Source organism: Guillardia theta, assembly GCF_000315625.1.
Source record: "Guillardia theta CCMP2712 unplaced genomic scaffold GUITHscaffold_95, whole genome shotgun sequence".
Classification (NCBI taxonomy): Eukaryota; class Cryptophyceae; order Pyrenomonadales; family Geminigeraceae; genus Guillardia; species Guillardia theta.
In genome coordinates, this window is record NW_005434579.1 from 212775 (window position 1) to 222971 (window position 10197).

At 52.2% G+C, this 10197-nt stretch overlaps 3 protein-coding genes and 1 non-coding gene across 4 annotated transcripts in view; 1 reads left to right on the plus strand and 3 right to left on the minus strand.

Annotated features, from left to right (window-relative positions):
• GUITHDRAFT_145011 (hypothetical protein) overlaps positions 1 to 812 on the minus strand; it is a gene marked incomplete at both ends in the record, with an annotated part of 1474 nt that extends 662 nt beyond the window's left edge. Inside the window, 6 exons of the mRNA XM_005824377.1 lie at positions 145 to 288; positions 335 to 407; positions 464 to 517; positions 571 to 611; positions 660 to 705; positions 804 to 812. Of these exons, the coding sequence (XP_005824434.1) occupies positions 145 to 288; positions 335 to 407; positions 464 to 517; positions 571 to 611; positions 660 to 705; positions 804 to 812 (367 nt within the window). The remainder of the gene's footprint in view (positions 1 to 144; positions 289 to 334; positions 408 to 463; positions 518 to 570; positions 612 to 659; positions 706 to 803) is intronic.
• Positions 813 to 1852: 1040 nt separating this feature from the next.
• Positions 1853 to 1924, minus strand: GUITHDRAFT_t96. The gene has a single exon. It is a non-coding gene; the product is annotated as a tRNA-Glu (tRNA).
• Positions 1925 to 2340: 416 nt separating this feature from the next.
• Positions 2341 to 4978, plus strand: GUITHDRAFT_116419 (hypothetical protein; the record flags this gene model as incomplete). The annotated part of the gene is made up of 16 exons (XM_005824378.1): positions 2341 to 2403; positions 2497 to 2550; positions 2597 to 2657; positions 2710 to 2779; positions 2827 to 2865; positions 2988 to 3065; positions 3313 to 3403; positions 3454 to 3534; positions 3593 to 3647; positions 3961 to 4009; positions 4057 to 4195; positions 4245 to 4284; positions 4616 to 4680; positions 4737 to 4782; positions 4837 to 4886; positions 4943 to 4978. 16 exons carry the CDS (start codon positions 2341 to 2343, stop codon positions 4976 to 4978), a joined length of 1017 nt encoding a protein of 338 aa, XP_005824435.1.
• Positions 4979 to 5670: 692 nt separating this feature from the next.
• On the minus strand, positions 5671 to 7311 carry GUITHDRAFT_165482 (hypothetical protein; the record flags this gene model as incomplete). The annotated part of the gene is made up of 4 exons (XM_005824379.1): positions 6078 to 7311; positions 5944 to 6024; positions 5805 to 5855; positions 5671 to 5751 (listed from the first exon to the last, which is right to left on the minus strand). Exons 1-4 carry the CDS (start codon positions 6999 to 7001, stop codon positions 5671 to 5673), a joined length of 1137 nt encoding a protein of 378 aa, XP_005824436.1. The 5' UTR covers positions 7002 to 7311.
• Positions 7312 to 10197: the final 2886 nt, after the last annotated feature.

Sequence of the window (10197 nt, forward strand, 5' to 3'; positions counted from 1 at the left end):
CTCCTCCTCCGAATTTCTCCCTCCCAGCTCCCACTCCCATCTCTGACATGTTCCCCAAACACTCCTCTCCCCGCATCCCAAATTCTGTCCCCTGCCCCTCAACACCAAAAACGATCCTCCTTGCTTCCTCCTCTCCTCCACCACCTCTTTCTATGATAACTTGGATACACTCGGTGCAGTACTGGACTGTCGAGGAAGCATTGCCGCAGCAAGGGAGCTCTGCACGCTCCTTCTCTGTCAGCGGATCGTAGCAGATGGCGCAAACCCTCCCCTCCTCCTCGCGCCCTGCTGCTCGCGCCGTCACTCAGGGGGGATGATACCGAGAAAGAAGAACCTCCCACGTCCTCCTTGCGCGCAAGAACGAGGTTGCCAGGCTCGACGAGGAGGGTTTCCTCCCCAACTTGAACCTGGCAAGGCGACAGCGAGTCATTGTGTGCAGGCGCATGTAGCGAGCAGGAAAGACCTTGAACCTCTCTCCTGTCTCCAGCACGACTCCTGACTTGCCGTTGTATCCCTCCTGCCAGTTAGCGTGTGATCGGATCCTTGTCCTCACAAGCTTCAGGCTGCTACCTCAAGGCCTTGGATCATGACTTCGCTCCCTGCTGTCAGATCTGCCGCGTCTGATGTCAGCCAGCCATGGAGACTGCACTCTACCCGACCTGACGACATTACTCGATTGATTAGAAACGAATTCTGGTACAGGTCCTGCGACTGAATGTCAGTGAAAAGCAGCGACGTCGATGCGCTTTCTGATATTGAACCGAATGAAAGACGATCCGACAACTCACGATCTTCATTCAGACCTCCTTCATTGTCTCTTCCCTCTCCCCATTGCTCCTCTCCCCTTCGACAGGCTGACTCTAAATTTGCGCATCTTCCATTCGCAATGCGCATGCCGTCTGCCATCCCTTCCCAACCTCTGCTCGCTCCCTTGACAATCCCTTTCAATGCATCTCAATGGTTTCTCAAGTTTGTTCACGCCTCCTCGATCGCTTGTTCGGTCGCTCCTCCTCCCCCTCCCCCCTCCCCTCCCTCCCTCCCTCCCTCCCTCCCTCCCTCCTCTTCTCTTCTCTTCTGTGCGTTGGGTCCTACCTGTCTCCTCTGCTCTGTTTCTCTCCCCTCCCCCTTCCCCTCCCTTGCACTTGATGTCGCCATGATCAGCGCCTAGCGCAAGCACAATGGTACTAAAATTTACTCAAATGGCTTTCCCAATTTCAGTTGAACTTACAGAATTCACCTAAAATGTTATTTTAGCTGAATTTGTTCATCGTGAAACGTTGAGTTCGAATTGCGCCTGTGCATAAATTGAGGTGAGCCCGCAAGAAAACAGAGCGAGGATATCCAAAATTGGCAAAACCATGCTATCTTTGGCTTTATACAAATATTATAATTTCGAGATGAAATTTGGAAAAGACACATATTATCTTGAACCCCTTGCGATTGTTAAGTTAAGATCAGTCACAGTTTACTTCCGACCGTCCGACACCTAGTAGGTGACTGAAATCATCAAAGTTAAGTTAAAAATCAGTACGAGCGGGGTACTACCACTTAGTAGCCTCAGTACTAGGAGTAGTACGTGTCAGTGTGTGAGAGCTACTAGTAGTGACTCCGATGATGGGCCAGTGGCGGCCGGCGGCCGCCGAGCCTCCGCCGGAGACTCGGAAAGGTTAAGTTAAAAACGAGTATCGGAGGACAATGAGGAGAGGCTCAACGAACGTTTACACGCGGCGGCCGCGTCACCGTGGACTCGCCAGAGGGTGACAGTGGCCGGGAAGCCTGCCCGGCCGATTGGACCGGCGGGCCTGCGCGGATCAGACTAGGGAATCAAAAAGGTTGTCCTCTTGACGAGACATTCTCCCACCGGGAATCGAACCCGGGTCTCGTGGGTGAAAACCACGTATCCTAACCGCTAGACGATAGGAGAGGATAACAATAAGTGGCCCCTACCTGTATATGTACTGGGGTACCCCCTTGCAAGGTTGCTCAACCACAACCCCTCAACCCTCTCAATTATGTACCCTACCCCTCGTACCAAGTTTTACTGCCGCTGCTTTGTGGTAGGGGAAGGGGTGTATTGAGTTTCGGTGGTGGGTGAAGGGTGGGTGGGTGGGTGAAGGGTGGTGGGTAGGGGAAAGGAGAACCATGGCGTTCGTACGACGGTGGAAGGTGAAGATGCTGGAAAGAAGCATGTGGAGGAGGTTGGAGGAGGAAGGGGAAGAGGATTAGTGTGGATACGAAGGGAAGGAAGGAGGGGGAAATGATGTGAGAACCGTGTTCGGACTCGTGAGGAAAGGGAGGGGAAGAACAAAATTTGGCGAGACTGAAGAGGTTGATCTCGGGATGACAAGTATTATGGAGTCACTTGCTGAATTTTCCTCCTCCTGGTTCACTTACTCAATTGCTGTGAGTCTTTAGCAACATGGTGTATCTCAACATTGATGCGATCATGCCATCATTCTTGTCTGCGCGGATCTTGCTTCTGACGTTCGACACCAGGATCTTGAAGAACAATCCAAAGACAAGAAGAAAGAGGAGAGGGGACGATTTACTGTAGGCATGCATTTACAGGCTCCGCATGCTGCTAACAGTCTACCAGGGGAAGGTCTGCTGGTCGTGGTTGAAGAGGAGGGACGAAACTTGTTGTTGCAGCGAGGCAGGTGAAGCAGGCAGATGGTCGGAGAGGGCTGCTTTCAACGCTGATGGCAACAGGCAAGGGGGAGCTCAAGCATGTCGGAAACCTCCGAGATGGTTTTCCTTGCGCTCAGCACATCAACTCCTTGTAGCGCCTCCACGCATCTTGTGCCTGCTGGTGATGGTGCCTGACAGGTTTGGAAACGGAAAGGACTGTACGCCGGGAGCAGGAAGGTGAGGGTGGAGCTATGAGTATGCAGGGGATCCTCCCTGGAAAGAGCGCGTATGATTATCATGATAATCCACTTGCCATGGTCATGATCGTTGTCATGTCCTGTGACTGTGCGTGTTGTCAGGTGCAGTGGAGCGCATTGGTCAGAAGAGAGGTTTTCTTTGCCCTGGGGTTGTGACGGGATCTTGATTGTTGCTGAAAGGTTGTTGATAGAGCTCGGACAAGACATGCATCCTGGTTGTTCGGGTTGTCACGAATGTCTGCCGATCTGATGTCAGTCTCCTGCAAGGGGAAGGACGGGCGGAGGTTTCAACGGGGGTGCCCGATGCCTCGGTGGCCGCCCGGCCGATCATGAGGGAAGCTGGAACAAGGAGAGGTCATGTTACAGCAGAGCGAAGGCAAGGAGAGGAGACTCTCGGAGAGTCTTGACGTAGTCACCTGTGCTGTAGCTCGAGCCTCTCCATTGAGACGTCCAGGGAGGAGGCGAGCCAGCAGGAGGTGGATTGTGAGCGACTCCTCCGCATCTTGGTGGAGGAGAAGGTGAGAAGGATGCTACGTCTGCTTCTTGTGATTGTAAAGGATATGAGCAGGAGACGTTGATGAATGCTCACTTGGAAGTGTTCCTGCGATCGCCATGGGTGGAAAGGTTTCGTCAAGACACAAGACTGGCGGTTGTCTCTTGCACTGGCTGTGGGCAGCTACCCCCTGAACCCTCATGCTGACGACCAGAGCTTGCTCAAGTTCAAGAACAGGAGCAAAGAGATCACAGAAGCTATGGCTGCAGGTCAGAGTTCGCACCTGCTACTTGCTTGCTCTGATCATCGACTCCAGTCAAGCAAGTGAAAGATGCTCTGAGATGTTTACAGCTCCCTGAAACAGGCAAGCCCTCCCTCCGTTGCCTTCCTTGCAGTACTCACTTGCCGCTACTCTCCCTCCTCTGCCTCCCCTTCCTCCCCTGCCTTCTCTGCCTCACTGCCCTTTTTCATTTCGCATCTCCCACTCCATGGTCGCACCACCGTCCTCCCTGCAAGTCCTCTGCCCCCTGCTTCCTCCCGACCATTCCCCTCTGCCAGTTTCTCCCTTGACAGCCCGTGCAGGAGATCAAGTTGTCATGCTCGATGTCTGCTCCGGGAAAGGGTTCACAGGGTCAGACCAAACTTCCCGCGTCCTGACTCTCCTCAAGTTTTCCCCAGCCTCCTGCTCTCCTTGGAGTTTCCTCGCGCCTCCGTGTACTTGCTCGATGCCAATGGCAACATGAACATGTCGCATTGTTCGTCCCAGGATAACCTCTCCTTTCTCCACTTCGACCTCTTCAGCAGCAGAGCGGCGGAGGTGCGAGAAGCTCGTGCTGCCCGTCTTGTCGCCGACGGGCTGGTGGCAGGTGCTCGTGGACATCGCGGGGATGAAGACAGTAATCGCAGGTCAGTCGTGTGTTATAAGTTGTGTCGAATCAGTTGTATCATGTCAGCGTTGTCACGTCAACTGTGTTGTCAGTTGTATTTTGCTGTCGTATGTCATTGAATTCGTCGTATGTCATTGAATTCTGCTCCTTCCATTTCTTTTTTCGTATTTATGCCGTCTTTATCAATTGTGTCTCATCATAGGTATCTTGTTAGTTGCACTTGGCTGTTATGTCGTATCCATCGTGTCGAATCTCTCGTATATCATCGGATGTAACTTGCCATCCTCTCTCTCTCATTCAACTTCTCTGATCGACCGTGACAATGACTTGACTCATGTCGTCATTGGCAGTTGGGATGCACCTTTGCGGCTCCCTGTCTCCCCGACTGATCGATTTGTTCGCCTTCCTCCCCGCGGTGGCGATCAACTTCTTTCTCCTCCTCCGCCTCCTCCTCCTAACTCTCTTCCCAAGGCCAAGGCCCTCGTGCTCTGCCCTTGCTGCCTCCGGGGATACCTCGGTAGCACTTCTCCCGCATGCCCACCGCAGTTCGTGAGGGGATGGAATGGTGCAGGAAAGACGGTCAAGGCGGCAGCAAAGGAGTCAGGACGGGGCTATGACGAGGTTGCTGCTAGCGATGAAACTGCGTCTGTTGTTTGTTGACGTCCCATGGATCTCAGACGCTCTGCGAGGTTCTTGCGGACATGTTGAGGTGAAGGAGATGAGGACGAAAGTCTCTTGTGAGGGTGATACTTCACTGTAGGAAATCAGCGCATGTGAGCGATGTGATGGTTGTAGGAGATGATCAGGTACAAACAAGGAGAAGAGTTGGGGGGGGAGGGGGAGGGCGGGAAGGGGGGGGGGGGATAGTCGGGCAAGAGGAAGGTGGGAAGGGGTAGAACAAGAGAGGAGGATGAGAATTAGAGGGGAATGAGGGAGGAAGCGAGGGAGGGGGACGAGAACGAGGAATGTCAAGAATCTTGGGGATGTCGCTTTCCTTGTTTTCTTTCTCTCCTGCGCACGGTATGCCAAGTGACTGGAGTTGTTAAGATGATCTCCCCTAAGTGCCGATTCATCTGTGCACTCAAGAATCAGACTGGCAGGTCCACGAGGGAAGCATGCGTACAAAATGATGATGGTGGATGAAGGTCGAGAGGATGAACTGGGAATTTGTGGGAATCAGATGATGACGACGACGATGATGAAGATGATAATGATGAAAAAGATGACATTGGTAGTAGGTGAAGGTTGAGGAGATGATGAATAAAAAAAAAGATGGTGTACAAGATGTAGAATACGGGAATGATCTATTTAAAGATTTAATGAAATCGCTAAAATCGTGCCACGTTGTACAATCGAGGTATCCCAGCTAGCCGTACTATTCATACATCCATCCTCTTCCTCCTCCTCACGGAGACTTTTCAGGGTCTTCGGAATGTGGCGCGACCTTCGACTCTCTGATGAAGTACTTTTGAGCATGCGAGCGGACCTGAGGCAATGTGAGAAACTCGGCTCCTCCTCCTCCTCTGCTCTTCACGTCACCTGTGCGGGAGATCTTGTCTTAACATGCGCGGCAATGAGCTCTGCAACACCCTGCAGACAAGGTTAGAGGACATGGAGGGAGCAAGAGGGCGAGCAAGACAAGAACAGACAAGAGGAGAGGGCAGGTAACGATGTCTACCTCGCCGAGCCCCACCCGAACTCGGTTGTTGGGGGAGGGTCCCTGGGGTCTATGATACTTCTTCAAGGCTTTGAGGAAGATCTGAGAGCAGGAGAGGTCAGCCTGTCATCCTTGAGCTTCAGAACTGCCCTTACCTCGTGCTCCTCCTTGGTCCAGTACCGGCTGCAACGTTTGGTCGAGCTACCCCCTTCGCCAGCTTCAAGAGGGCGTTTGCGGCTGCTGCTCTTTCCTGGCTGCTCATCACCTGATGAGGGGCTCTGCGGAGAAGCGGAGCCTCTCTCCTCCTTCTCCTTCTTCACGCTCGCAGCTCCAGCCTTGGCCCTGGCGTTGGTCGCAGCGCCATCAAGGCTGCCCCCATGTGTGAGAGGGGAGGAGGAGGAGCGCACTCCGTACGACATGGAGTTGGTGCGTTCTCCCTCCTCGTGGGTAGAGCTGTGCCCAGCGCTCATGTTCATTCCAGGAGACTCGCGGGCTGCGAGGGACGAGACAAAATTGTTGGAGATGGAGTGTTGAGACAACTGGTCGGCAGCCAAGTTGGAACCGAGGCCGAAGATGAGATTTCTGTTGTCATGAGGCATCATCAAATTAGAGGATCCAATGGATGCCTGCATGAAAGGGTTGGGGCACAGACCGCTGGCATTCATGTTGAAAAGATCCTTCCTGTCCTCTGCCCCTTGCGTGTTTCCCAGCTTGAAGCTCAGCAGGCTAGCAATGTCCCTGGCATTCGCAGCCATGTCTTTCTGAGCCGTCTGTGCAAAAAGACCTGACATGGTAGGGGAGGACGAGGCAGCCAAATCGTTCAGAAGCCCGCCGTGCGCTGGAGCCAACGACATCGTTGGAGTGAGCTGAGACGATACCAACCAAGGGAGCCCCACGTTGGCCGCAAGCTGGGTAGAAGGAGACTGAGCCTGTTGGGTCCTTTGATTGAGCAGGAGGAGAGATGCGGAGAGAGAGAGATTGGATATCGGGGCAGACAGAGGGACGTCAGGGGCACACGAAGTCCCATTCCCACCCTGCAACGGCCACATGCTTGGATTCGAAATCAACGTTGTAACCATCACCAGGCTCTGCCTTGCATTCGCCTCAAGGTAGGACGATAGAAGATTTCGATTCTCTCAAAAAGGCCGAAGATTCGGAGCAGCTTGTTGAGGAGAAATGCAGTGAGATTCTTCGAGCGTTACGAAAGAAAGTCGTGTGTAAAGAAGGAAAATCTGCGAGTTCAGCGAGAAAGGGAGTGTACCAGAGGGTGGAATGAGTGAGGAACAAACAGGGGCGAGGGCAGGGCAGAGGATACTGTTGCAGCCAGTCGGAGGAGGAGGAGGAGGAAGAAGGAGTTGGAGGGAAAGGGGTAGAGACGACTGCAAGAGGGCAGGAGCGGCGAGTAGAGGAGGGGTAAAACCCTACCACCCCACCCCTCAATCCTCACCCGACGGTAGAAAAGATGAAGACACCCCCACCAGACTTTGACCGGAACTAGTCTGAGAACTGTGGGGTAGTACATGACAGGGGTGGTCTGTGGAAGTCTCGTCTAGGTAGAGCAAAAAGGGGATAAAAAGTGTATTGTAACAAAATTAAAAATAAAAGTAATCATAAAACATATTTAAATAAGTCCTTGGGTACGTGGGATACAACTGCACCCTCCGCATTTCTTGTAGTCCACAGGGGTGGGTGGTCATGAGCAGGTCGAGTGTAAAGAGGGACACTGGGGTGGGGGTAGTAAGATCACGAGATGTTTCCAGTAGGGCAGAGATAAATGGGGTGGGTAGGTGGGGAGATATCAGACTAGGTCATATTACCTTCCACATGCCGATGACCCACCTGCACCTATTGAGAATTTCGTCTGTTGAGGGTGGGGTAGAAGCGGAAGCGCCCCCGGTCATGGAGGTGCATGACTCGGAGTACCCAGGGGTAGGGGTGTGAAGAGCAGTAGGGAAGCAAATTGTGGAAAAGGGGGTGGGTGGCTCAATGGGGTTAAACGATGTCAGCTGGGGCAAATTAAAAACACTTTTATAGTTGTCATCAACTTGGTCGTGAATCATGATAGTTTCAAAATCTCATAAGGCAATTACAAACTTCCCCGAGAAAAAGTCTGAACAACGACAAAATAGATCGAGATTTAGCGCCTATCGGGTCTCGTGACTGTTGAACATGATACGAAGATACGACGAAGGAGTCATGGCAGCAGTACCGTGATAGAGATGGTTATGTGATCAATTGCTGTTACTGTGAGCCCCGTGACAGAAAAATACGCTGCAGTGTCTGGTAGATTTTCATTCAATTCTATCGTGTCATTTCAATTTTTGTGATTAAGTTTGAAAATAGATCTGATTCAAACTTCATTTGAAGAATACGCCCGGATCTCTATGAGATGGATTGCTGACTGAAGCCGTTAAGATTGCTTGTGAAAGTTCATTCTTTCAAGGTATCGCTGACTCGAGCTGACCCGTGGGGTTGTGTATCTCGAAATCGCTATAAATTACTTTTTAGATCAATGCTGATGTCAGCAGAAACAGTTCTATGGCTTAAAACAATTTTAAGCGGTATCTCCCGTAAGTAGTATCTTCTCTCGGAGGACCGACGTCCTCTCGGAGGCATCGATCAAAAAAAGACTTCTGGAAAGGGTGGTAAGGAGCCCGAACACAAGGGTAGTCAAGGGATCATGGTCAGCAGAGGGTCGGGTAGGGTCTGTATCTGTTCGTATCGTGGGCGTGAAGCATTGCGTTCCTGAGACTAGTCACGTTACCCTCCGAGGTCACGTTTCCGACCTCTTTGCCAGCTTCTGCTGCACCCCTCCGGGAGAAAAAAAGAATGCTTACACTCTTAGGGATATGACCCCCCTAAGCGCTGGATAAGACACCGGTGGGTGCTCCCTTCGCCGGTCAGCAATCCCTCTATTGGGCCACACAACTTCTCGTCGACTCGGTGGAAAATATTGACTGAAAATAACAAGCACCACAGCCCAAAAAAGAAGTACATCAGCTTAAAATAAGCGTATAAAGCTTGTAACTCAATGTACCCCCCTAAAAATAAGCACGGTAACCTAGAAATAAGCGCTGTAACCATAAGGCATTTTAATAATAAGTTAACCTGCCATGACCTCGCTATGGTAAAGCAAGAATGAAACAGCTCAGGAATGTCCAACAAGTGTCCATGCTGCTCGGCAAGATCTTCGGCGACTGCTCCTGCTCTTTCTCCTGCTCCTCCTTCTCCTCCTCATGACCTGATTGTCGTCTCCGGTTTCTCATGCTCGCCCTACTTGTCGTCTCGTGCGCCGTGCCCTCAACAGCCACGCTGTATCTGGTTCCGCATAGCCGTCTTGTCTCTATCAAGTTTAAGCGTATAAAGTGCAAGTAATGTAAATGAAATGTAAGGTCGACTTGAGAGGGAAAACAGGAGAGTCGCATCGGAGCAGCAGCCTAGCGCAATTTACTTGATCGACGTGCTGTACCGATTTGCAAGGCAGCAACTCAAGTCGACAGGAGCTCAATGTCAAGAAGCATTCCTCAGCTCTTCATCTACTTCAGAGTCCCCTGAACATCAGCGTAAGTCTACCCCATCCCACAAATCCCCCTTCTATGTACCCCTCTCCTCAGAGTATATCCTTCTCCTCGTTCCTATACTCCCCATCCCCTTCCTTCATCCCCATCCTCGGAGAATACCTTCTCCTCCCTCCTATATACCCCCTTCATATGTAACCCCCTCGGATGTCTCCTCTCCTCAGAGTATACCCTTGTCCTCGTTCCTATATACTTCCTCTCCTCAGCTACCACCATTGCTGCCACATCCTACCGCAAGAAGGAGAAGCACGACACTTACCTGACGTGACGGAGGATCGGTTGACAGACCCTCGTGTAACCATGACTGTGCTTTCCTGCATTTCCCGTTCCTCCTCTCCCTTCACCGGCAGCATCAGCATCATCACTTGGCGAATGTTGCAAGCAGACCTGGCTGACGTCGATCGACGGAGCCCAGGAGCATGTGTCAACGTCAAAGAGCGTCCTTCCTTCGCTCTCGCTCTCGCTCCCGTTCTCGTTCTAGTCGATGTTGGTCAGACAGCACACGGCACTACCCTCAGCTCGCTCATCTCTCCTCTCTTACTTCCTGCCATACGATGCTCCTCCACCTTTCCTTCCCCTTCCCCTTCCCCTTTGTATTCCTCACGCTCGCTCGCACCCTCCCTCCCTCCCTCCCTCCCTCCCTCCCTCCCTCCCTCCCTCCCTCCCTCCCTCCCTCTCCCCAACCCCCACCCCCCTC